Source organism: Pseudopipra pipra, chromosome 17 (assembly GCF_036250125.1).
Source record: "Pseudopipra pipra isolate bDixPip1 chromosome 17, bDixPip1.hap1, whole genome shotgun sequence".
In the NCBI taxonomy this organism is placed as follows: Eukaryota; Metazoa; Chordata; class Aves; order Passeriformes; family Pipridae; genus Pseudopipra; species Pseudopipra pipra.
The window spans coordinates 3,776,327-3,802,296 of NC_087565.1; the positions used below are offsets into that span (position 1 = coordinate 3,776,327).

The 25,970-nt window shown below is 40.2% G+C and overlaps 1 protein-coding gene across 9 annotated transcripts in view; it reads left to right on the top strand.

Annotated features, from left to right (window-relative positions):
• RTEL1 (regulator of telomere elongation helicase 1) overlaps positions 1–25,970 on the top strand; it is a 45,353-nt gene that overhangs the window by 9,801 nt on the left and 9,582 nt on the right. For 4 of the 9 annotated variants that reach the window (XM_064673915.1, XM_064673906.1, XM_064673911.1 and 1 more), the window contains exons 14-31: positions 712–767; positions 3,411–3,488; positions 4,305–4,386; positions 7,588–7,720; positions 8,042–8,155; positions 9,619–9,659; positions 10,122–10,207; positions 11,017–11,094; positions 11,802–11,879; positions 13,091–13,234; positions 14,000–14,115; positions 14,984–15,107; positions 16,272–16,425; positions 18,008–18,162; positions 20,890–20,985; positions 22,120–22,330; positions 23,597–23,734; positions 24,299–24,418. In XM_064673915.1, the coding sequence (XP_064529985.1) occupies positions 712–767; positions 3,411–3,488; positions 4,305–4,386; positions 7,588–7,720; positions 8,042–8,155; positions 9,619–9,659; positions 10,122–10,207; positions 11,017–11,094; positions 11,802–11,879; positions 13,091–13,234; positions 14,000–14,115; positions 14,984–15,107; positions 16,272–16,425; positions 18,008–18,162; positions 20,890–20,985; positions 22,120–22,330; positions 23,597–23,734; positions 24,299–24,418 (2,004 nt within the window). The remainder of the gene's footprint in view (positions 1–711; positions 768–3,410; positions 3,489–4,304; positions 4,387–7,587; positions 7,721–8,041; positions 8,156–9,618; positions 9,660–10,121; positions 10,208–11,016; positions 11,095–11,801; positions 11,880–13,090; positions 13,235–13,999; positions 14,116–14,983; positions 15,108–16,271; positions 16,426–18,007; positions 18,163–20,889; positions 20,986–22,119; positions 22,331–23,596; positions 23,735–24,298; positions 24,419–25,970) is intronic. The other 5 variants (XM_064673912.1, XM_064673907.1, XM_064673910.1 and 2 more) reach the window with 3 other exon arrangements.

Consider the following 25,970-nt stretch of genomic DNA (forward strand, 5'->3'; position numbering starts at 1 on the left):
TTTACTTCTTACTAGCAGACTCTTCAGAAAAAAACATTGAAGGGACTAGAATAAACTGTCAGTTCTGCAAGTGCATCCTAGGACAACATATCTATCCTTCCTTTTTCTTTACCCAGCATCTTTGTCCTTTTAGGCTCTTTGACAGGTGCATCTGTTGATCATTTCTGCTCTCAAATCCCCACCATCCATGTATTTCATATGTTCCTTTAGCTGCTCCTCTAATCACCGTTTCAAGCACACTGGAGCTGATTGGGAAGGGCTATTTATAGCTGGAGCAAAGGTTTTTAGCAAGGTTTTTTTAGCAAAGGTTAATTTTCTCTCTGCATAATGGACTAGTCAGTTTTCTGTTCTTTTTTCCATGACACTAATATAAGATACGTGAGCTTTTGAAAAAAGTAACCAAACTTTAAATGTGTTTATCTTGGTTTTGATTAGCTCCTATCCAATTTTTAGTCTAGAGGAGCCTTAAGAAGTTTATGTCATTTTCTCAGATGACAGTTTCCCAGTGTGTTACAATTTTCCTGGCATGCAATGCCAGTTTTATGTTTCTCCTTGCATCTTGAATAATGATGAAAAACTTGAAATCATTTGTTTGTTCAGATAATAGTTTCAAGGCTTTGTATTCAGCATGTTGAGCTGCTCGGATAAGATGTGGATATATACAAGAGGATGTATATTTGTGTTGTAAGAATTGTGTGTTTCTGTCTCCAGGTACTGGGATATTTATCAATACATCTGGATTGCATAAACTCTCAGATATTATCCAGGTAAACAATTAATGTGTCCTCTATAAACATCTGAAGGATAGAAGAGTTGGTTTAAAAGGTGTAGAAAGGCATTGGATCCATTTTATTTTTGATGGTGTGTACACTTGTGCAGTGGTACAAGTCTATAGTTTTTGAGGAGAAAGCTGCTGCCTGATGGGATGGTCTAATGTGATTTTTGCACAGGTTGTTCTTTTGCATTTCTGGTCTCTCCTTTTGGAGATACTGGATTTAAACTAGCCTGGATTTAGCCTCCACCAGGTGGAGCTGGGTTACTGAGCTCTTTGCTTTTTAGCAGCAGCATTTCAGAATACGAGACCTTCTCATGAAACAACAGGACAGGCTAAGGATAAAAAGCAAACAAAAGATAATTTGACTGCATTTTTTTTTTCATTTAATTATTAACTTAAGAGATCACTAAAACAAAAGTCTTTTCAGTGCTGCAGGAACCAAATGTGACACCTGTGGTACCCACATAATGCTTTCAGTCCTCTCCCTAGTGTGCACTTCCAAAACTTTGATTATGAAAATTCTGAGCCCCATAAAATTAGGGGGTACAGTGGGCCAGTGGCCTGTCCAACATATGTGTCCAGAGGGGCACCAGGGAATAACACCCCGTTTAAAATTGAAAATGAAGAAATATATTCAAAGTTTGCAAGCCTGCATAATAAAGACAAGCTACCTGTCTGTGTTTTAAATGATCCTGGTAGGTTTGCAATACTGAACTCTGAATGGATGGATGTTTGTGAGGGTGTATTTACAGTGGCATACACAGGATTTAATTTTTTTATGAGTGGTTAAACAAAACCTTTATATATGTTCTGATACAGTAATAGCAATTTGTGTATGCTGGTACCAAAATGATTTATACTGGGTGGTGATGTCACTGTTCTGAGGGCAAGGTGAGGTTGTGCCTAATTTAAATTGGTTTCTCAGAGGTTCAAAGCTGAGAGATGAGAAAATTCAGAAGTAGGAGTGAGGTCTCCTGATCCCAGTGACCTGTGCTACAGGCCTGGGGATAATTGTCTGGGTGTGCTCTTTTAAGCTGTGGATAGTGACTTGAATTTGGAAGAGAAAGCTCAGATCCCTTTTCTGCTGCTGAGGACATGCACATGGACAGTCACTGCAAATGATCTGCCATGGGATGATTTGCTATCCTGAGATATTTTAAAGTAGGACCAGGACAGAGTTTTCGTTTGTTAAACACAGTGCTTGCTGCTTGCAGAGCCTTGTCTGTGAGTCTTAATTTATCATCAACTTGTTTCAATTAGTAGTCAATTTTTTTCTTCCTTTTTGAAGAACACTTACCAAAATCACCATATCTTTGGCTATTTTTCAGAAGTAAATATTTCCAGGAATTGTATTTTTTTCCCCCCGCTGGTGGAAAACATCTTTCTTGTTTCAAATAGCTGATATTATTATGAGTGTGGGTAATTCCTTTTAAATGTCTGAAGAAATTTTGTTTAGAAAAATTAACAGGGGTTATAAATATTTGAGAACCACAGCTGTTGTCATTGAAGTTGAACTGGAATGTCATGTGTTTGAAACAGCATCATCTGTTGTCCTGAGACATCACATATGGGAAAGGGGAAAAAGCATAACTGTTGATAGAAACTTTTAATTTAATGGACAGCTAGATATGATTACAACCTGATTGTTTTTCTAAGCAGAGTGTTATTAGGGTTGAGTAGCACAGATGACATTTTGGTCTGAAGGAATGGAAAGAGTTCTTTTATGCTCAGTTGTGACTGTGGTCTTGTGAATGTGTTCGTTTATCCACAGCTAGAGTCATGAACAGTGTGAATGATAATAATGTCATTTGTATAGTCTGAATATATTTAGATATTGGCTTGTATTTTTAGAACAATGAGAGAGCCATGTGGTTAGCAGGAGTCACCTGTGAAAACCTTATTTATTCAAGAATCTCTGTCTTATTAAATAACAGGAGCAAGGAGCTATATTTAAGGTTATCACAGCAGTGACTTTTGTGAAGGTACTTCTCAGTGCAAAAACACATTTGGGATTTTGCTGGAAGCAAAAATCAAAAATATATATGTATAAAAAGTAGTGTGGCCAGCAGGACCAGGGAGGTGATTGTTCCTCTGTGCTGGGCAATGGTGAGGCCTCACTTCAAGTGTTGTGTCCAGTTCTGGGCCTCCTTGTGGCAAGAAGGATATTGAAGGCCTGGAGGTCCAGAAGAGGGAACGAAGCTGGGGAAGAGTCTGGAGCAGCTGAGGGAGCTGGGGAGGCTCAGCCTGGAGAGAAGGAGCCTCAGGGGGGACGTTCTTGCTCTCTGCAACTCCCTGACAGGAGAGGGGAGCCGGGGGGGGCTTGGGCTCTGCTCCCAGGGAAAAAGGGACAGGACAAAAGGAAACAGCCGTAAGCTGTGCCAGGGGAGGCTCAGGTCGGACATCAGGAAAAACTGAGGAATTTTTTCCCAGAAGGGGCAGTCATGCATTGGAACAGAGTGCCTAGGGAGGTGGTGGAGTCACCATCCCTGGAGGTGTTCAAGGGAAGGCTGGATGTGGCACTCGGTGCTCTGGTCTGGTTGGTGCTGTGGGGGTCGGTCACAGGTTTCTCTCGATGGTCTTGGAGGTGTTTCCCAACCTCAATGATTCTGTGATTCTGTTCACCTCCATTTTGCAGACAGTGTTCAACATCGATCTCCCAGAAGGCAGCACAAGAGGTTTCCTTCCACATCAGGCAATATCTAAATATTACAAGGTATGGGATTTTTTGTGTGCTGCGTTTTTCCTCTCTGCTATTTCATCCCTGTGCTTAGTGTATCCAAGATTCAGAAGGATATGAACAGTGTAGCAAATGATGATATTAATTACAGGAAGGGAAAAAAAAAACAGAACAAAAAACCCCCACCAAAGGAACTGTATTTAGTTTAGATTCTGAGAAGGGAGCTACACAGCAATTTTTGAAGAAGCTAAAATGAAATTAGGAAAGTGCAGCAAATGTGAATTTCTGAAAACTTTGATACTGCATATTATGCAAGAATTGTTGTGTTCTTCCAGTAATCTGTTCTTTTTAGTTTAGCCCATTGCCAGGCAAGTTCAACAGAACCACTGAACCTCCTTCCCCGAAGTTGTTACAGTTATTCAGAGTTTAGAACTTATGGGCTGTGCTGCTATAATGAATGTAAGGAACAGATCTTTTTCTAGATATCATATTAAGTTTAAAACTTGATGCTATTTTGGTTGCCAAATGAAACAAGTCCAGAATAGTATTTTATTTCTAGCCTGCATGTTTTATGCTGGTGGAAATACCCAAGTAATGAGGTTCTTTGTTTCTGCTCAAAGCCACTCTCATAATCTGACTCAGAATGACTGGTTGAATGAACTTTTTTGGTTCTTAGAAAGTTATGAAACACCGGAAGCAAAACAGGAAAGAGGAAATAATACAGCCTTAGTAACAGTGTAAGAGTGACACTAATTACGTTAATTACTCTTAAGACGGGCTAGCTTTTTTGAAGGATGAACTGCAAGTTCCTTTCTGTAGCCATTTCTAGAAATGTTTTTTATTTTCTTTCAGGTACATATTCATGTGGATAACGGTAATCAGAAAAAGAAACAGAAGACAGATCTCTGGGATTCATCATCTTCAAAAAAACAAGGTACAGGACTGATCTTGGGGAGGTTCACGCAAAAGCTGAATTGAAAACTCCTTAACTGCTCCTTTCTGGTGCAAATAAAAGAAAACAAGCACAGCTCCATTGTGGATATGATAAGCTGGGGAGATGCATTTTACTTTTATAATTACTTCTAAAGGTGAGGTGACATAAACCATCTCAGTGTAAAAGTTCCTTGGTGCTTTGTGAACTGCTGGAGTTCTTCTTGGGCAATTATTCCAGTGAAAGAAAATAATCTCCATGATGGAATGGTTGTTTTATTAGTGTAGAGAAAATCTTCAGAGCAGCCCAAGAATGGGAAACCCTCCTTCGGAATTGATTCTGAGGTTTATGACATGTTCTGTTCTCCTCATACCAGCTGTATTTCTCTGCATAACTGTTGTGTTAAACACAAAATTAGTGTTGAATAAGGCCTGTAACCACGTTTTTACAAGAAGGAGACTCATGTATAGCTACAATGCTGAAAAAGTGTGCCAAAGGTATCAAAAGAGTAAACTCCATGAATGTTCTCTGTTGAAATGACTCATTGTGGAGGTGTTACAATTGGTTGGCTCATTCTCAAGCTCTGCAATGATTTAACAGGGATCTTGGCTAGATCACGTGAATTCTTTGCCATAAAATGCCATGCCTTGAGGCACTGTTGCCTTCTCTGGGAAGACCTACTTTGAGCAACTTCCTAAGTTCTTCAGAGCGTGTTGTCAGTTCTTGATAGTTTCAGCCTTAACTATACTTTTCAGTCCTTGTTCAGTTGAACTTTCTCCCTCTCCTTGTCTCTCTCTTCCCACCTGTTTTGTTCCTTATGCTCTGCATAACTTGGGATCTGGAACAACCTCAATATAGCCATGCTTCAAAACAACATATTTAGAAGAAAAGAAACTTGGCTTCTGAATCAAAGTTTATCCTAAGCCTCCTATAAAGCTGCACCAAGCTTGGCTTTGTTGGACTTCAGCATTCATTTTTTAATATATTTTTTTAATAATTAGATGGAAAACAAAAGGTTTTCTGATTGGAGAAGAGAAATACAGATCCATTTACATGCGCTTTCTTAACAGAACATTCTCCAAGGATCTTTGTACATACTTTGCCTTGTAACTATCAACTTAGTTAAGTGCTCAGTAATATGTGTTTCACAGAAGTCCTTTTATTTTAAGGACAAAAGTAACGGTTTTCAAAGAACGAATTTCCACAAATTTAAGGGTTTTGCACGTAACATCCCCTTAAATGTTTCCACAAATTTAGTACTGTTTGGTTATCTGCAGATGTTTTCCTGAGATGTTGCTCAATTGGAGTTTAAAGTTACGGGAATAAATCTAAGTAGATTTAGTTAAAGATCTGTTCAGGAAAAGGCTACTACAGACACTTTGAGTTTATTGCATAATTTGGAGGATTTGTACACAAAAATACAAAGCAGTCAGAGAATTCTGTGACTTAGTAGATGCATTCTGATATATTTGCTTTTCAAATAAAAACCGTATTTACAAGTACATGTGCAACAGACCTGACCTTGTTGAGACTTGTGCTATGTGCAAGCCTAGCAGAGGCCAGACATGACTGATCAAGTCTCTGGTTTCCTGTGGTGATATAGTTAATGGTATAGAAATAGTTTAAGCATTTAAGAATAGCTGTTTTCCAATGATTTGGTGGAAATTATCCACTCAAGCATCGTTCTCTACAAACTGCAATTGGTGAGGAGAAGGGGCATAGCTTGGGATGGCTGATGAGATTCCTGCCCGAGCCATCTATGCACAGATGCTGCCTTATGTCACCAGTATTGAACTGTTGCAGTTTTACATTAAGATAAAACACCCTTACTCTTGGTTTGCTCTAAATCACCGTGTTGCAAAGTATTAGCAAGCCATTTCTCCTTGGATTTAGCTGTCCTTGTGCCAGGAATGGAAAGAGCTGCTGCAGGGATCTGCTCTGTGTGACACCCAACACTTCCTTCTGGCGAATGGGACCTTTAAAATGGATTTAATATTGTTAAAATTAAAGACATAACTGCAGCACAGCTGACTAAAAATGTACTACAATCCCAAGCTCTCCAGGAACTGGATAACTGGTGTCTGACAGCCATCATGCTGGGTTAGAGAAATTTGTTTCCAGCTGAGCACTGGTGAGGGAAATGTGAGTGGTTGGTGTCTTCTTCCAGGCCATCCCATATTGGCCCAGTTTGCTTTTATGCTGGAATTTCTTGGGCTCCTGACGTGAGTTTGCTCTTGTCTGTGGATACTTTTTGGCCGGTCCACATACAGATCCAAGCTGATTTGCACCAATTCTTAGTGTGATTTAAAGAGATACAAAGCTCACTAAATTTTGGAATGTGATTTTTCTAGAATTTGGGCATTGTCTGTATGGGTTTGCCCAAATGAGATGGAAGGGCAAAACTTTAGCTAAGAATAGATGTTCTCTTGTAATTCAAAGCAGTAAGTGACTCACTGGACAGATATTAATGGGGATTTCCTGAAAATGTCAACTTTTTTTTTGGAAATACAGGCTTGGAGTGAAGTGTGTAAATTTAAAAGACATGCACAGATACTTGGATGTAGGTATTTATTTTTTTTTCCACTGAAACTAATCATACAGAATGGAATCAGAAACAAAAACTCATGTTTTATTTGGCTGCTCTTGTTCTTGACCTAGATATTTGTTTCCTTCCCCTGTTCCCGTGTCTCTGAGAAGCTGGTGCAAAGTTTTCAGCAAGGCCAACAGTGGTACAACTCTTAAGCTGAGCAGTGATATAAATGATTGGTGTGATTTATCTGTGTTTCTTTATATTCTTTCTGTTGATAACTTACAGTATGCCAGGTTTCCAGTGTCACACTTACTGCATATCCACATCCCACAGAAGATTTGAGATGAAAGGTTTGGCAGTCGCCTGTGGGGAGAGTGGAAAGTTTAGATGGAAGGTTTATAGCCATTGGAAACTTCTCATGGAGAAAGGGTTCTTTTTTCCAAGCAAGTGAAGGGTTGGAGATATTTTCTTGTATTAGTATATTATGAGGGAGCAATGACCTTTTAATGAATAGTAATTAAATCTGGGAAGGACCAAAGCAGAACATACCATAGATCTGGAATTTCACCTTCAAATGCTGCCCGTTTTGCTTTCAGAAGTTCATGTGCAATGTGCCATATGCTAATTTTTCCACGTAGACTTGCTTCATAATGTTTTCTCTTTGTTTGATACAGGAAAGACTTTAAGCTATTGGTGTTTCAGCCCTGGCTACAGCATGCACGAGCTCGTTCGACAGGGAGTCAGGACAATTATCCTCACAAGTGGGACTCTCTCCCCCCTCTCGTCATTTACAATGGAAATGCAGATGTGAGTACCTAGATGTGGGAAAAGTGCCATTCCTGAAAGTGCAAATCTGCTCTCGTGATTTTAGGTTTTATTTGAGGGGTTTTGAGTGTTTTTCCCAGAAAAGCTGTGGATGCCCCACCCCTGGAAGTGTCCACAGCCAGATTGGACGGGGCTTGGAGCAACCTGGGATAGTGGAAGGTGTCCCTGCCCATGGGAGGGGCTTGGAACGAGATGAGCTTTGAGGTCCCTTCCAACCCAAAACAGTCTGTGGTTCTGGAACTGGTAGCCTATAGGGAATCACACAATGAATATGGCTGGGATCTTCCCTTTGTGTTTCTTTAGCCCTTTTCCTGTTCGCTTGGAGAATCCTCATGTTATCGATAAACACCAGCTCTGGGTTGGGATCATTCCAAAAGGACCTGATGGAGCTGTGCTTACTTCTACCTATGAAAGAAGGTAATGAACTTCCATGTGGAATTCTGCTTTGAAATTTTGGGTTCCAGCATTTCGGGTTCTGCTTACAGGAGGATGCTAGTGAAGTAAGGGGGTCTCTGTAGTGCTTTTCTTGGATAAACACTGTGCTGAATAACAACACCCTTTAACTGCTGCTACTGAAAATTTAGAATTTAGAACTTTAGGTCTGGAATGGGTCAGATGTCGAGGCACTGATAGTCCTTATTGGCCCTGGCCAACCTCAGCTTGGACTTTCACCCACAACCCTGTCTCTTACAGAGCAGTCACCCTCACAGACATGGAACCCCATCCTAAATTTCTTAGCTGAAGACTTAATTGACTGAAACATGTTTGCCACAACTATTTTTATATTTAAAGCTTCTCACCATAACCAGTCTCTCTTTCAGCTCTGTGTTGCCTTCTTAAGGAAAACATATCCAAATGTTTGTCAAGCTTTTCTTCATAGTTTTTCTTACTTTTCTCTGGTCTTCCATCATTTTGCCTCTGTCTTTGTGCTGTTCAGAGCAGACAGTGCTTCTGCTGCTGGCAGAGAAGGCCAGATGTTCCACAGAACTGGAAGGGGACTCAACATCTGTAATGGATCTTTACAGAGAAGCTGTAGTCTGAAAAAACCTCAGGCTACATTTGTCATCTTCAGTTTAACGTGCCATTTCAGTTTATTTTTGTTGAAGATATTGTCTTTTAAAAAGGGAAGGTTGAGGATTCCACCCCCCCCCAAGGGCTAGAACAAGGCTTTTTTTTGGAAGAAGGGAATTCACAGAGTTCACTGTGTTTTGGCAACATCTGTATGGTGATACTGGTGTTTGTAGGTCTATAAAAACATCTATGTTAGGTTTTTTCCCTGCATGTATAATTTTTCTGGGAAAGCAGTACACAGAACTACAGGGCAGCAAAAGAAACCTAAAGACATGAGAGAACAGGTGAGTTTTCAGTCAGGGCTGGAAGAACATAAATATGGCTCATTGGAGAGCAGGGCTTTTCAGTTGAAGATGAAGGGATTTATTATGAGTAAATAATAACCACAGTAACCAAATTCACCCTTTTTGCCCTGTAGCAACCACACCTAGTTGATCAATAATTATTTTAAATAGTTTTAACATTAGCAGGCTTGGCAGCATTGTAGACTTCTCTGGCAGAACTCTCACTTTTATGTTGTTAGTATTAATCATAAAACTCATATGGCTTCCCATTTCTATTTGTGCATTTTGAAAGTATTGAAGTTTAGATGATCTGTGCTTAGTAATAGGAATATTTCATAGTATTAGTAAAGTGTAGTCAAGGTATTACTAATTTTTGTCCTTGGTATGGGTACCTGCCACAGGAAGGAGAGCAATTGGGAGTCTGGATATGCTATTTTAGGTTTTAGATGATTATGATATTTAGATGTGTATGGAAAACATAAAAAAGGAAGTACAGTGATGTTACTTGATTTTTCTTCTTTGTAGGTTTTCAGAGGATTATTTGTCTTCTTTGGGAAAAACAATTGGTAAGTGGAGTGTGTGGATTTCAGAAATGAGTTGATGACCACAGTTTTTAGAAATCTAAAAAGAGCAATACTAAAGAAGGTGCAATAACAGGAAGGTAAAAGATCACAGTGCAGATCTGAATGCTGTTTGGTTTTGTGTACTTCTGTTTGCTCAGGCAGCTGGCTGCTGTGATAGCATACAAAAATGAGTTTGAGTCCCTGGCTTAATGTTTCCAAGTCAGGAGTAAATTTTTATTGTCAGGAGTTTGTGTTTGGGTCAAAAATGTGATTCCTAAGCACAGAAGGTGACAGAAACTAGAAAATTAGAGGTGATGCAGCCAAGGGCCATTTGCAGAGCAATTAAGGATCACATGAAATTAGTGCAATTTCTTGTCTTGTTTCTGTTGGTTTTCCTCTCCAGTCTGGGTTCTCCATCCCAGGATGAAAAAGTCCTCAGCTACACACTTGTTTGTCTTGTTGCAGGTAACATTGTGCGAGTTGTACCACATGGGCTGTTGGTGTTCTTCCCATCGTATCCTGTCATGGATAAGAGCCTGGAATACTGGAGAGTATGTTTATTGCTCTGCCTTTATTGGGTGGTTTGGTTACACACACTGGGCAGCTTGTAGTTATGCTATTTAACCATGGTAATTAAAAACCTTCTAGTGGAAGGTTCCATACTCATGGCAGGGGGTTGGAACTTAGATGATCTTAAATATCCCTTCCACTCCAAGCCATTCTGGGATTGTATGAAAAATCCTTTGCTAATAACTAAGTTATAAAATCTGGTCAGGCTTCTTTTATTTTGATCACAGTACGCTGGAGTGCAGTGGTGTAGAATCCAAACCCAAAAGAATCTTAATATACAATCTCATCTGATCTCACACTTTATTTAATTTCACCAGACTTCTCTTTATTAAACCTCCCAAATTAGAATTGTTCTGAGTGTTTCAACCCTTGGAGGGGGGGAAATCCCAATATGAGCATTTCACTTTTAATTGTAACCATTGCAACTGTAACTTTTGTCAATTCTATGCCCATAACTTTAGTGTCCTTGGTAAGATTTGCTAGAACAGGTAAATGCTCCTTTTTGAAAGTGGATGCAGGGGCAGAGTTGTCGTGCTGTGGAATCTGGGAGGTGAGTGTTGGAACTCACCCACCTGCCTAATATCTGAGGTGCCCCAACTGCAAGGAATCACTGTTGGTGCTGTTAGGATTGCTTGTTTCTGCTTCCAGCTCTTCCTGTGTTTGGAAAGAGTGAAACAGGCTGTGGTGGGGAAGCAGTGACCACTTCTGAGCATTTCTGTTCTCGTGGGCACTTCTGGTATGTGCTCACTTTGACGTGACATTTCTGATCTGTTCCTTGTCTGTTTAACAGGAGCATGATTTTGCTAAAAGAATAGAAGAAGTGAAACCAATGTTTGTGGAACCCAGGAACAAAGGAAGCTTTTCAGAGGTTGATTATTTGCATTACATACCTCTATCATCTTCAGAAACTGTATTTATGTTGAAATACCTCCTCTAAGATGTGTTTAGGTGTGAAACACCCAAATTTTTATCCCAGGATGAAATGAAAACTTCTCTGAAGTGTAATTCTTCTGTGCATCCTTCCTGTCCTCTCTTGGATGGTTGTGCAGGGTACAGTCTTCATTTAAATCCGGTGATGTAACAGCAGCCAAAATACACATGCTGAGTAATTGAGCTGCTAGAAAGCTGTCACTTGAGTAGTCAGCATTTGTTAATGTTCTGCAGGACTTTTCCTCCCAGCTCATCATGCTTTCCCAGCGTTGAAGAATTGTGCAGTGTCATCTGTTTATTTATAGCCCTTCTGTTTGCTTCTTAGAGTAAATAATATCCGAGAGTTGCTTTCCTGGTTTGCCAATTTTACTTAAGGATCTGCACAAACACAAGACAGTCCGTGTTTTACCTCCTTATCAGAAGTATCTGACATTAATCTTTTATGCTTACACAGATGTGTTCTAGATTTCACAGTGGTGTAAAGGTTTTGCTAAGAAAATGGGTCCTCACATTTGCAATTAGTTGAAAGCAAACACATTGTACTAAGCCAAATTAATCACGTTTGAGATCTTAGTGTACAAGTCAAATTTAGTTAGTACAGGATAATAACCTTCCTGCTCTTACTTAAACTTGTTTATATTTTAGGTGATTGATGCCTATTACGATAAAGTCATCTGTCCTAAGTCCAATGGAGCTGCATTTTTGGCAGTGTGTCGGGGGAAGGTAACTGGGAATTTGTTTCATCTGAGATAAGATTATAGAGTTGACAGAAAAAAACAACACTCTGGATTTCAGTACATTTCCGTTATTTGACTGTAATTATATGTGGGGATAAAACCAAGTGCCCTGAAGCTTTTCCATAATTAGGTCACGTTTATATCTGCCTCGTTGCTGTTACTGTTAAAGGGACACATATTTGATGTCTTTAAAATGGATGAGTATCATAGTTATATTTCATGTTGGCTGCTCACCAAAAACTTAACACATTAGATGAGAATTGTTTTGGAGAATTGTAATTAAACGTGTTAGAACAGCACTGCTGAAAACCAAAAGTATTCCTTAGCTTCAAAACACATTATCTTCATGTTCTCTGGACACATTTGATGGCCCTTCCTTTACATTTTCCAATGCTGATAAATTGACTTATGTTTATCAGTAGAAACATTTGCAAAATCAGAAATTACTCTTAGAGCCTTTTTGCTGCTGCTTACTGTGTAGCGAGAGAAGACCCAACTTGTTTTGCACCTTTGATCTCAGTCTCCAAAGAGGTTTTTGGATCAGTGAAGAAAAGACATAGCTTTCTCCAGTCTCATAGCTGAGATTGGAGAACTGATTCAGCTGCAAAACAAACCAACTTTTTTTCCCCTCTAATTATTTTTCAGTCTGTTTGATTCTCTGATTTTGTTAAGTGATTTGCCAGCACAGTGAGCGTGTACAGGGCACGTGAGTGACAAATACTTGATGGGATGTCAGCAGCACAGCTGGTGGACATGGCACTATAGTCTGAATTCTGAGCAGATTTCTGGCAGGTTTCTGTTATTGCTTTGGAATGATTCTGTTCATTTTTACTGTCAGAGAAGGTTTGTTGTGTTCTTACCATGTCTTGTTAACAAGTCAGGGTATGGATGGTTTAAACATAGGTGTTGACTGACATTTAAGATGTTCTCAATACAGCTGTAGTGCTTATCTGGGAATAAGACAGGCATTAACAGTGTTGGCTGAGCTATGCTTTGTCAAGGTCTGCTGGAGGAAAAAAACAAGTTTAAAGTCTTGGTAATAAAAGCAAAAAATATAGTTGAAGCTATTCATAATGTATTCATAAACTACACTTGGCCAGGGAATTAATTGAATGGAGAAAAATGGCCAACAACTGCTGAATTGCTCTGAAATGTCACTTCAAACCCTGTTGATAATGGAAAATTCTGTCTCTTCAGGCCAGTGAAGGCTTGGACTTTGCAGATACAAATGGACGAGGAGTTGTCATTACTGGGCTTCCATTTCCCCCTCGTATGGAGCCCAGAGTCATTTTGAAGATGAAGTTTCTGGATGAAATGAAGAGAAGTGGTGCAGGTGCACGGGTAAGACTGGGCAGCTTTTCCCTGGTGGCTGTTTGCAGGTTTGTGTTATCGTTTTTCCCTCTTGTCCCTGTGTGGTTTGGACTTTTTCTCCCAGCCCTATGGAAGCACAGATACCAAAAAGCCAGACAACCTTGGGAGTTTGTCACAAATGTAGTCACCTTGTTTTCAAATTCTGTCTCCAGTGGCACAGTCTCAAACAAATATAGGCTCAAAAAAAGGCTGTAATTAAAGTTTAAGTCAAAAATCTTTTTATGTGTTACCCATCTCTCTCTCTGAGGGATTTATTTCATCCAGAGAGAGCGTGAGCAGGAAGAATTGCCTGTGCTGGCTACTTTGGGGATTGTGGGTTAGGGGGTGTGGTAATGTGTGTTGGGGTTTTTGTAGTTTGTTTTGGATTTGGTTTATTATTACTTCAGGCACGAAAATGAATGACGTTATAATTTAGTTTGTTCTGCAGCACAGTCATTCTTAAATAATATGGTGAGTCTGTTGTACTGCCAAGGCTGTCAGTGCACCTTATATGAAATAGCCCCTCAAGATGGACGTTGCTACTGGAGTTTTCTGTGCTCTATAATTCAGATGTGATATTTGAGTCAACCTGTGTTTGGTTTCCTTCGGCTCTTCGAGATTTGTCAATACCTCTTGTCGAATGCCTCTTTTTTTTTTTTTTTTTTTAATTTCTTTAGAAAAAAATAGTGACTGTACAGCATGGAGAAAACATTTTACCTGGTAAATAATATGAATTCTTCCTCCCACCTCTTGCAGTACCTGTCTGGGCGTGAGTGGTACAGTCAGCAAGCGTCCCGGGCTGTCAACCAGGCGATCGGCCGGGTCATCAGGCACCGCCAGGACTACGGTGCCATCTTCCTGTGTGACCAGAGGTAAACCTGGGCTCTAGGACACGAGCAAACACCATAGAATCCCAGAATGGTTTGTGTTGGAAGGGATCTTAAAGCTCATCTCATTCCAACCTGCTAGACCAAGTTGCTCCAAGGCTGGCCTTGGAGACTTCCAGGGGTGTGGCATCAGCAACATCAACAATTTCATATCCCAGCATGGGTATTTTGTGTGTAAATGTGCTGATGTTGCTGTCTGGAGAAAGCTACAGTTCATAATAATTGAATTATTTAATGTAGCAATTTATATAAATATTGCACCACTTTAAGAAAGTAACCAGATTGTTATCTCCTGCCCCCCAAATATACAGTCTTGGAGCTGCAGAAGGAGATTAATGATTTTAAGGGAAAATGACCCAATTTGTTGAATTCATGTTCCTAATACCTCTGGAAATTATGTGATAATAGTTTATGGTTTTGCATTTTCTCCATCTTTCACTTGAGAAGGCAGTCACCAGCACTATGTATATCAATATACTATAGTAATATTATACTGCATTAATATCCTTTCATTAAATGTTAATATAATAGGTATATTATGAGTAATAAGAGTTTGATAGGCATCAATGCTGAGGCTCGACTGGGGACAGTCTGGGTTCAGTACTACTGTTCATGTTACCCAGTTACAGATTTTATGGACAAAAGATAGGAATTGCCTGATTGCCTGGTATGTGGTATCAACAAAGCCCTTTTCTCTTGAGTGAAGACATCACCCCATTATATTTACTGCACTGTTTCAAACTTCAGTTGTCTTGCTACCCCTCCCTTTTCCCTTTAGACACTGATCTAGAATTTGTTGATTTAATTTAGCCCAACCTGGCAAATAATTCTCTTGTTTTCCAATCGTACACAGGTTCACAACTGGTGATGTAAGAGGCAAACTGCCCTCGTGGGTCCGTCCTTACGTGAGTGTTTATGACAACTTCGGCCACGCAGTCAGAAGTGTCTCCCTCTTCTTCCGCGTTGCTCAAGAAACTGTAAGTGTCTATAAAAAACCCTCACAAAACACACAGCAGATTTCCTTAATAGTATTGGAGACTGGGAATCCTAAGCCAGGTCAGAAATGTGAGAGAATCACAGAGGATGTCAGATTGGAAGGGACCCATAATAATCATTGAGTCCAGCTTGTCACTCCTCACGGGACTTAACTCAGAGTCACTTGTCACTTCTAAGCATTGGAAGATTTACAGGAAAGAAGATATGCCTCATCTTTCTCCAAGGGTGAGCTGGGACAGGATGTTGTTGTTGTGCTGGGCAACTCATTAGGTTAGATCACAAAAATAACTTCCTCTTCCAGTTCCTCCTGAATAAACATGGCCTCTATTGGGTGTTATGCAAATCCTGGAACCGATGTTGGCATCCAAAAGCTTTTTACCTCAGGGAGAAGGCATGTGTGTGGAAGAACTGGTCATACCCTCACATTTAAATTGAAGCTGACTGGTATAAAGAGTAAGACAAACTATCAGTTGTTATTGCAGTTCATCACTGGGTCATCTTTACTAATACAGCTTCTCTCTTAGCATTAAGAAGGTAGTATTTTCTGTAATAGTTCCTTGATGCAAAAAGTAATATTGTAAAAAGACTTCCTAATTGACTGGAGGAAGTTACAGAAAGAAACAGGCTGGAAGCCAGAATGGAGAATTCTTTGTTCCCAAAACGGAGGTTAAGATTAAAATAAACACTTAAAATTTCAAATACAGACTTGGATGAGTTCCTGGAAGACACTTTAGGCAAATACAAGTTGTTCAGACAAATAAGTTACAGATGGGTGATACTGAATGACTTGATCTTTTCTTATCATCAGTGAGAGTTTTGTGGTAAATGAGAACCCCAGTCTGATGTGCTTTGCCAGAAGAAGCTGCATTAGGAAGTGGTTGTTCTTTAGAAGGTCATGATCCTTTTTCTGGTACCAGCTCACTTAGTACTGAGCCTGCTTACTGCACTTCATCTGTGTCACTTCCAAGCTGTTTGATCCTTTTCTTCAAAAGCCCATAAGTCCAGAGTGTTTAACAATCATGCTATCAAGGGTTATTTGGGGAAAAGGAGATGTCTTTGGGTTGTTGCAGAGATTTTTGGTTGCAAAGGGAGCGGAGTAGAAAAATGGCTTTTGCCTGTTGTAACACTTTGCAAACTGCTTGCAGATGCCCCCACCCCTGCCCCAGTGCCCTCCTGGCCACGCTGGTTCCCTAAGTGACAGCAGTTCAGCACCATCTACTTCATCTGAGCAGATCCCCTCCGTCAAAAAAGCGAAAAACTTGGATGACCATGTCCCCAGTTTGAAGAGGAAAAGGAAAGGTGGGTTTGTGTCCTTGCAGATACATCTTTTTGTTTTGAGCTGAACCGAGAAAAGGAGGATCAAGAGACTAGAAAATGAAATGGGAAAGAAAGCAAGGAGAGTTCAAAGACTGATGGAAACATCTGATCAGAAGGGACATAGTTAGGCAATAGAAAATGGAGGAAACTAGTTGTAATTACAGAGCAAAGAGGCAGATGGGGCCTGAAAAAGTGCCCCACAGAACAGGAATTTGGTGGAATATCACAGGTAGTTTTGAAAATGAGAACTGGAAGTTTCTGACTAATACTGACTTCAATATGTTCTTCTTCCATCCTGTTGTATAAATGACTCTTACTCAGTAATCTGACTAAGAAAACAAAAGAAAAGGACATTGGAACAAAACAGTGTTTTAAATTTTGTGGTTAGCTAATGCTGCAGGATAAAGCATTTCTCATGTCAGATATTTCAGCACTCTAGATTGCTTGCTGGTTTGGAACAGAACAATGCACTTGTGTTTAAAGCTCTGGTTTCAAACCGGTAATGAGCAAGCGTGAGGGTGATTTGACATTAAATTTAAGCCAGTGTTGACTGCTAGTTGTTGTTGAAAGGGATTACTTTGGCTGCCACTTTTTCCCCCCCGTCAATTCCCAGCTGTGCAGTTTCGCTCCTTCCTTTGATTTGAGTCCATCTCTAGTGCAACTGCAGAGTGAGCAGATGAGCTTTGCTGAAGCAATTTACCTTCCATCCCCTTGACTGGTAGATCCAGCTCAAAGGATGAGCTGGAGTGTGGGACTGGAGGTGAAGGGAAGAAGCTGCATTGCCTGTTTTGAAAGGAATTTTCAGTTGCTTTGCATCAACTGGAACGTCGAACGTGCCTGTAATCATAGTTTTGTCTGGAGTTTTTTGTACTGACTTTTCAATTTATATCACAATATGCTCCCATTCTTCTCAAAATGGTGACTTTTCTTAGTGACTGGCTGTTGAAGTAATTTCACAAAGTAGTGGAAATACATTTTTTAAGAGAGTGACTTATAGAAGTATCAAAGTGATACTAATTTAACCCTACTTGCAGCTCTAAATCCTTATATTTAAAACCAAATATACCTGGATCCTGATTAGTGGAAATATGTATTCTTGCAACCTTGGTGACAGTGTCTTACAGGTACTGATACTGTGAGAACTGTAGGCTTTAAAAAAACTTGTTCTCTTTGAAAATAATGAATCATGTTTCATACCAAAATCTCTTAGAAACCCAGTTTTGGGGAAATCCACAAAGCTGAAGTAATTAAAGCAGTAAGACTTTTACCCATTGATCCTAAGGTATTTTGAGGTTAAATAAGACCATCACTTCAGGGAAAGTTTGAAAGCAACCTACCAGGTTATGGTAACAAATGCTTGAGCAATTTTGGGCATGATTTATGAAAGCAGTCTTCTTACGAAGTGATAAAATGCAAGTTTGCAAGATGTGGAAGATTATTTAATCCACCAGCACGTCTTTGTGGATTGCTTCGCAAGACTGGGAGGTATCACTCAGTCAAAGAAAATGCAAGAGATATAATGTGGAATGTTAATTTGTCATCTGTGTTATGCTGTTGCTGCCAGTAAATGGAGAAGGAACATCCAGCCTGTGTGTGGAATATGAACAAGAGTTTGTCTCGCCCAGAAGACGGTGTGTTGGGCTCTTGGATGCCCTGGAGCGCAGCGAGAAGAGCAGTGAAGATGCAGAGGAGGAACCTGACTTGCCAGGAGAGGAAAAGGTAGTGGGAATGGTGTTATAAGTAAAAATCACAGGCTTTAAAGCAAAATGGGTTTAGCATTAAGAGTTCCAGCTCAACCCTCTTTCAAAAAACTCACTGTAATCAGCGCTGGTAACTGCAAGTTCTCATAATTAATTTAATCAAAGGGTTTCCTTGCCACGTTCAAGTAGATGATCAACAGGTAGGTGCTTGTGCTGTGCTCCAAGGCTGCTGACCAGGTGAATTCCTGGAAGTTAACCACACTCTCTGGGAAGCAAAGAGCTCTCAGAGGAGAGCTAAATACAGTTTGTCCTGGGTGGAATCTGTGTCAGCTCTTTGTGTGAGGCCAGATATTGAATTAAAAAAAGGGTGGGGGAGGGTTTATGAATTAGAAATTGCTCTTTGAGATTAAAATCTTTGATTTGCCTCAGAGAATGAATATTGCAGACTTGTGGAATATTTTATCTAAATCAAGAATCCACTATTGCATTAAGATCAACAAAGCTGCTTCTGTGCTGTTCATTTTCTTTCCTCTTAGATTGGTATTTTTAATGCATCAGTGGTTAGGCTGTATTCCTGCTTTCCCCAAATCCCTGTTTGCAGTTGTTGGAGGGGTGGCTCCCTTACCTGGCTGCCATCAGAGGAGTATTTTGGTGCTGGCTTGCAAACTAGCACGTGGACTTTCAGGAATGCCTATTGTAGCATACCCAAGTAGTTTGCTTAGGAGAAGAATGCCTGCAGGAAAATGTGGAGATGTAGGAGTATCTGGGGAATATTTGAGGAGGCCTAAGGGAGATGGAGATGTGTACAGAACAGAGGGAAGGTACCAAGGATAGCAAATATTTAACTTGTGTGCAGCCAAGTGGGAAATGGGCTCCACCACCCATGAGCCGCCATGGCACAGACACCAAAACTTATTCTTTGGAAAGCCTGGCACGTTTCCAGGGAGTTGGTAACTCAGCTACAGTGCCTTCTTAACACAGCTGCACTGCTTTTGGCAGAGCTCAGCGTTTCCTGGAGTCAGATGAGCTGACAGACCTGATGGCTTGGTAGTCACTCAGCTGGTGTCCTCTTTCTCTGTTTGGCATTACTGCTTCTCTGAGGCTTGTGCAGAATTCTGGGGTCATCCTGTGCTGCTCCTAAATTGGTGACCTGAGTGTAGTCCTGAGACATGCAGGGCCTCTGAGGGAGCCAGCTTTCACTCTGAGTCTAACCTGGAGCTGATTTACTCAGTGCTGGATTTGGACTCTGGATGGGGTTGGTGTGATTTCCTCTATTTCTTCACCGTCCAGCATAGTATCTGTGTTACCATTTTTTCTTTTATCAAGGTTATACTGCATCCTTGTTCCCTAAAAAATGGAAATTTAGCTGCTGTCATCCTGAAAGAATTTGCTTGCGGTGAAAAAGAATAAAAGTCTTTGTCATCTCAAAAAATCAAAATGCAATAAATAGTCTCTCAATCCATGTAAATAATGACTTGGCAGTTCCCCATAATCAGATTTCCTTGTGAGATATGTCTCATGGAAACTTGTCTTGGAAGCCTTATTTCTGCTGGATCCTGCTGTTCAAGGTGGTGCCTTTACATAGCACAGGAGTAAAAGATGGTTTTGATAATTTTTCTGACTTACTGTGTGTATCATACATATTTGACTTGCTGCTTATATTCCGATTCTTCATTCCCTTTCATGATGCTTAAATAAATTATATCTAAATGTGCACTTAAATCGTGGTCAGATTTGTCTAGAATTGGGTGTCCTTGCAGTATTAGGTGTGTACTGAAGGTTGTATTTCTGGGTACAGCAACAGACTCCACAAATTGACTCATCTGAAATTATTGGCCAAAGGAGTTGTTTATTTTAGTGATGGTGTTTAGCTGCAGTTAGTTTAATTTGGCTCTGAAGCTTTGTGATCTGAATAGCCATGTTTGGAAGTCACAGTGGAATTTAGGGATGCTCTTAGGTTTCACTGGTTCCTCTCACAAGTGAACTTAAATGAACTGATAGTCACATACTTGCCATGAAATTTTTATTGGGCAAGAGCAAAGCAGTAACTCATTCCACATTGCTGCTTTCTCAGCAGGTGTGGAGAGACCAGCTGGCAGCTGTCCTGCAGCTTCTTCTGTTCCTTGAGTGATTGTGTTTAAGGTGGTTGATACTGATCTAATATTGGAGCCTCTGCTTTTAAGCAATTCCAGTCCTCTTTCTTGAGAGCCATTCTGTGTTACTGGGAATGGGAGCTGCTGAAGAGCTTGTTCACCCACAAGTGTTTCTGCTACTGTCTCATCCTACCTGCCTGATATATTTTCTATAACACTGCTTAGACTTCCCTTCTCAGTATCCCAAAAGCCTGATACATGTTTTCTTCACAAAGAGAAGGACTTCCAGGCAGGAAAGTGAAGGGGTATCTGAGCCATCGGTTACACACAGGTCTGTGTACACTCCCAGACTGCCCTGCAATGGTCTGCTATGAGTCCAGTTTTGCTTGATCAGGAATCAAGACCAGCTTTGTCTTTAATTTCCTCTGTTTTGGTCTCTCTTTTTGACTTGTCCTGTAAATTATTACCTTCTGGAAACAGATATGTGCCCACGCTCTGTTGCAATAATTTAGGTTGACTTGTTTCACTTTGTCAAATGGTCTCTCAAACTGAGTTAACAAGCTTTACTGCTGGAAATATCTCAATTAAACAGACAATAACTTTGAAAAGCATTTTTTTTTTGTATGTTTCTTATTGTCTTTTTGTCTTCACAGGCACATCTTCTGTCTACACTTTCCCTTCAGTATGAGAAGAAGTTAACAGATGAGCAGAAAGGAGGAAGGAAGAAAATAAAGCTAGTCAGCAATACAGTATGTGTTTCCCTGTGTCGGTGCCATCCCTTTGATCTGTAGATTGCTTTAATTTGAATTGGAAATTTCCAGGCAGACAGATGACTGATGCCAAAACAAGCATGTTTTTCTCCAAATTGTAAATACTTAACAGTGCACATCTGAAATCTATTTCATGATCTTTCCCAAATCCAAACATCACAGACCAAATCAAGCACAGGTCCCAGTAGAGCTAATAGGTGAAAAGAATTGTTTTCTGGCATTGAATGCTTTGTGAACAGCTTCTCCCAGTGACCAGGTGTGGTGGGTGGTTTCATCTTTTCAGTAGAATGGAATACTTCAGCTGGGAGGAACCTACAATGATCAGCTGATCCAGCTGCTAGTAGAGCCTCAAATGGTTTAACTGACCCGTTTTGGGTAAGGGATCACATCCAACCCCACCCTGAGGTGGGTCATCATTGTGTGTTAACTTTGCAGTTGTACATTGTAGTTTTGCCCTGTCTCCAAACTCAGTTAACTCATTAGGCAGCTAATTGCTTAAGAGTTACTATAAATTCAGGAAAATTCCCTGGGTGACTGTGCACCAGTAGTTGTCCAAGGTGCTGTCCGAACTGGATGTTGCCTGTCTGTCAGTCTGTCATCTGTCAGTCACCTGGCAAACGAAACTGATCTGAAGCCGATAATATCCAGGAGAAGGGAGAGAAGGAAGAGAACAGGTTCATGCAGAAGGTTGTGTTTGCAGTTTGTTGGTGTCTGATGTCATGATGAGTCAGCTCAGCCTCCAGGCTTGGAGTAAATATTGTTTTATCAACCCTTCTCCTAAGAATATAATTGTGCAATGATTATTGGCTGCCTTCTCTAGGAATATTTCACTGAAGCAGAGAAGGTGAATAATACATGGATACAGGTGTGACTACCAAAACTACAACCTGTTAGGTGAAAGCATTCATAGTTTCGTGGTGAACATGGTGGTGGTGCTGGGTGAATGTTGGACTTGATGATCTTAGAGATCTTTTCTGACCCTAATGATTCTGTGATTCCATGATACCAGCACGTTCAACGTGCTGTCAGAACTGTAAACATACTGTTTCTACCTGAATTCCTGTGAAAGTAACTCAAATCATTCTGTACTGAAATTCCTTCCTGCCCTCCCAGCAGGCCCTTAGGAAAGCTGAGCTGCCAGAGCCAAAGAAGGCCCGAGCCACATCGTACATCGGCACACTGAAGGAGACCCTGAGCCAGGAGAACTATGAGCTCTTCTCTAAGGCTCTGCAGCAGTACAAGAAGACAAATGACTTCCATACCATGTTATCCGAAATGAGCTCCCTCTTCACAGAGGATAAGGAAAAGCACGTCTTGTTACGAGGTACATCTGGTGTATTTTGCATACCCCCGGTGTATTTATGTGACGTGACTTTTGTCTTTTAAGTAAACTTGGGTATTTTGGTAGTATTTTAGATTTGAAGTACAGATCAGTCAGGATGGTCATCCTGAACATTCATCACTTTATCTCCCCAGACCACACAGAAAATCTTCTCAGTGTAATTATCAATGTTAGCTTGCATATTGACTTGAAGAAATTCACATTCCGTGGAAGTTTGTGTTATTTGAGACTTTTTCTAAAAGTAGTGTAGCTTATTCCCTGTGACTTACGAGTTCAAGAGTGTGGCTGGGTGAGTTGGATACATGCATTCATAAGGATTCAGTGTTAAAGCAGTAAATAAGTAGACAGAATATCTAAAGAAATTTTCTATTTAGATAATGGTAAGTATAAAGCAAAGGGTCTGGGCAAACATGGATAGTTACTGGATTAGCTGGTATTTTCCTGACTTTTAACAACTGCACTGACAGGAACTGAACTCCCATCAACATTTCTTCTAGTTTAACAGTGTTTTCTGTGTGACTTCTCATTTCTCTCTCAGCTTGTGAAGAAATGGGCAGGTTTTTCTCTGACTTTTTTCATCTTCTGAAATAATAAAGGCCTAGTTATGGGTCTCGTAAAATGTGTGAGGTAAAGCCTAGAGTTAAGGAATGGGAAGCTCAGTATGAGCACTCAGTACTAAGAGTAACCACAACTGGTTTCCCAATTTGCTGATGATCTATATAGATAAGAAATTATTTGATAATCAAATCAAGGTCTGAGTCTAGTTTTCAAGAGTGTCAGGCACCTGAAACCTAGAGCTGATTTGATGTTTAGGCTTCTGGTTGGCAAACACTCTGTAGTGAATAGGTAACGTGAGGTGTAAATTAACAGTCTATCAGTTATTTAAAGTATCAGCCTTGCAGATACTTGGGCCTCATGGTTTGAGTTACATCATGTCCTGTTTCACTGGGAGGTGTTCCTTCATATTTACAGTGAAAAATTACAGTTTTTACCTACTGATAATAATTTTGCTCAGTGTTTGCATGGTAGCTGACCTTTGTGTAACTTATAAGTGTGCTTATTGTATAAATATTAGATAAGGGTATTTAGATTTTAATTAATTTAGCTGCACCTTTTTATCTTCTTATTGCCTAACTTTGAAGTCCTGCTGTTGTAGGTTTCTGTAGCGTTTGTGGATTGATTTTTTTTCTTCTTCTTTTTTTTCTTTTTTTTCTTTTTTTCCTCCTTCTTCCTTGTCTCTAATGAAAGAATTTTACCAGTTTGTTCGACCTCAGCATAAAAAGCAGTTTGATGAAGCGTGCTGCAGCCTGACTGGAGTGGGCTGTGGCTACAAACCTGAGCACAGCCTCCTGCGGGAGGAGAGGGAGATCCTGGCCAAGAGAACAGGTGAGAAGCTAAGTATCTGATCTCCATGATCCTCTTGCCTTCCCCTGAGCATTAGTTACTGCAGAGTTAGTAATGATGCCAATTTATTTCAAAAGGTGTTTTTACCAATCTATTTAAATCATTCATCTAGTCTGGGGATTTAAAAACCTTGTTTGTCTTCTTTGCTGCCCACGTAGTGCCACCAGAATTGTGAATAGGCAGTGATAGTGTCCTCACAAAGCTTGTGAAATCTTTGAAACCGTGAAGCAATAAAGTTCTAAAAAAAGCAGGGTCTTGGCTCATCATCAGAGAAGTACCTCTGTGTGGAGTCCCAGAATGGTTTGGGTTGGAAGAGACCTTAAAGCTCATGCAGATCCACCCCCCAGCCATGGCCAGGGACACCTTCCACTAGACCAGGTTGCTCCAAGCCCTGTCCAACCTGGCCTCGAACACTTGCAGTGATAGGGCAGCCACAGCTTCTCTGGGTTGTTCAGGTGTTTTCAGCATAGGATGGCATACTTTGAAATGCACCTTTCTTTGTTCATTCTTCCCTAAATTCACTGTTAATGGACTGGTTTTATTTAGCAGAATCAAAAAAGAGTCAGCAGAAAAGTGCATTCTCCAAGGCCTCACGTGCTCAGCTGAACCCTGGGCTCCACCTGAACCAGGGAGGATTCCACTTGGCAACACGACTGAATAGTGCAGGTACCCTTCATGTTTAATAAAGACACAGTCCCAAGGCAAGACCTGTTATGCTTTATTTCCCCTCTGACTGTCAGTTCTCCTTGTGGGAACCAATGTTCATTGTGCTCACCCAGCACAGTGGCTCACTCCCTGTAGGTAGAAGTGATGGTAATTCAGAATTTTCAGCAGAGATCACACAAAACAAAACACAAAAGCCAGTAAATTAAATCAAGGTGGATATGAAAGAAACCAGCTGAAGCCAGACTTTTGCACTGAGAGACTGAGCTGGGAAAAGGGTGAGTTGAGCACAAGTCTGCTGGGCTTCCTGTTTGTCCAGGGTCTGTGAAAGAGAGCCAGTTAAGTGATGTAGCTTCAGATTACGTCAGTCTGAATCCAGGTATGAAGACAAAACCGTTTCTGTTTTGTTCTGGGTGTAATGTGTGCATTCCTCCTGTGGACAGTCTGTTTTTCTGCAGAAACAGAGAGTAGCAAACGTAATCTTTGTGTGCATCCCTCTAATGTCACTCTGCCCATTATTTATCTTTGAACTCAAAGGCTCAGTTATTATTTGATTACTGGTCTTCCTGAGAAAAGCTGGGAATTTTTTGTATTTCTCACAAGGAAATGAGTAGGATCGTCGGACAACTTAGAAGTCTTTCTTTGAAGGGTAAAGAATAGTCAAAGATTAATCCCTTCTTTAAAAAAAAAAAAAACAAACAAAAAAACCAGTTTCCTGGAAGGCTTTAAAAGCTTTTCTTGTGTGAAGCCATGTTGTTCTTTTGATTTGTTTTCCCTTTTGTTTTGTATTTTAAGAATATTCAAATATTTTAAGAATATTTGAATAAAACAGAATATTTGGTAATTATTTTGTCCTGAAACCATTAGAGTGGGTTCACAGAAACTTGTTTCCACTAAAATTAATTAAGAAAATAATAGCAATAAATGGATATGTTGTTTCTGTTGCTCACTTCTTAAGTAGAAAACACTCCCATGGAAGTGTCAGAAAGCTCTAGGATACTGATTATAAAATGCACACCCAGGTTTTTTCCTTTTCAGGAAATTGAATGAAGCCCATGTTTTGAAACTTAAATATCTTTATCCTTCTCTAAAGAACTTTTAAAGATCTAAATGCCAAAAGATAAGGCAGGTTAATTAAATCAATTTCTTACCATATCCTTCATCCATATTTGCATGCCTGTAATATGCAAACCAGAACTTTTTCCTCTGAAACATATCAGAAATTAAAGACTGAGATTTTGAACAAAGTCCACTTGGAGTTCAGCAGGATGTTCCAAGCAGCTCCTACCTTCTGCTGTCCTCCTGCATTGCTCTTGTGCTCTCTTGAGTGTTATTTCAGATTAGATAGTCTTTTTGACATTATGTTTTCCTACTGGAAAACACCCTGCCCCACCTTTTCTGCTTCTATTGTCAGGGGGTGAATAATCTGTCCTTTGAAATTGCCCATATGTCAGGCCAGCAGAGTTGGCTGACCCACCTGTTTAAGATGCTTTTACTCCCTCAGTGGAGCACAAAGCCTGATTTATTGCTGACCTCCATGCACAGTCTTCTGTGT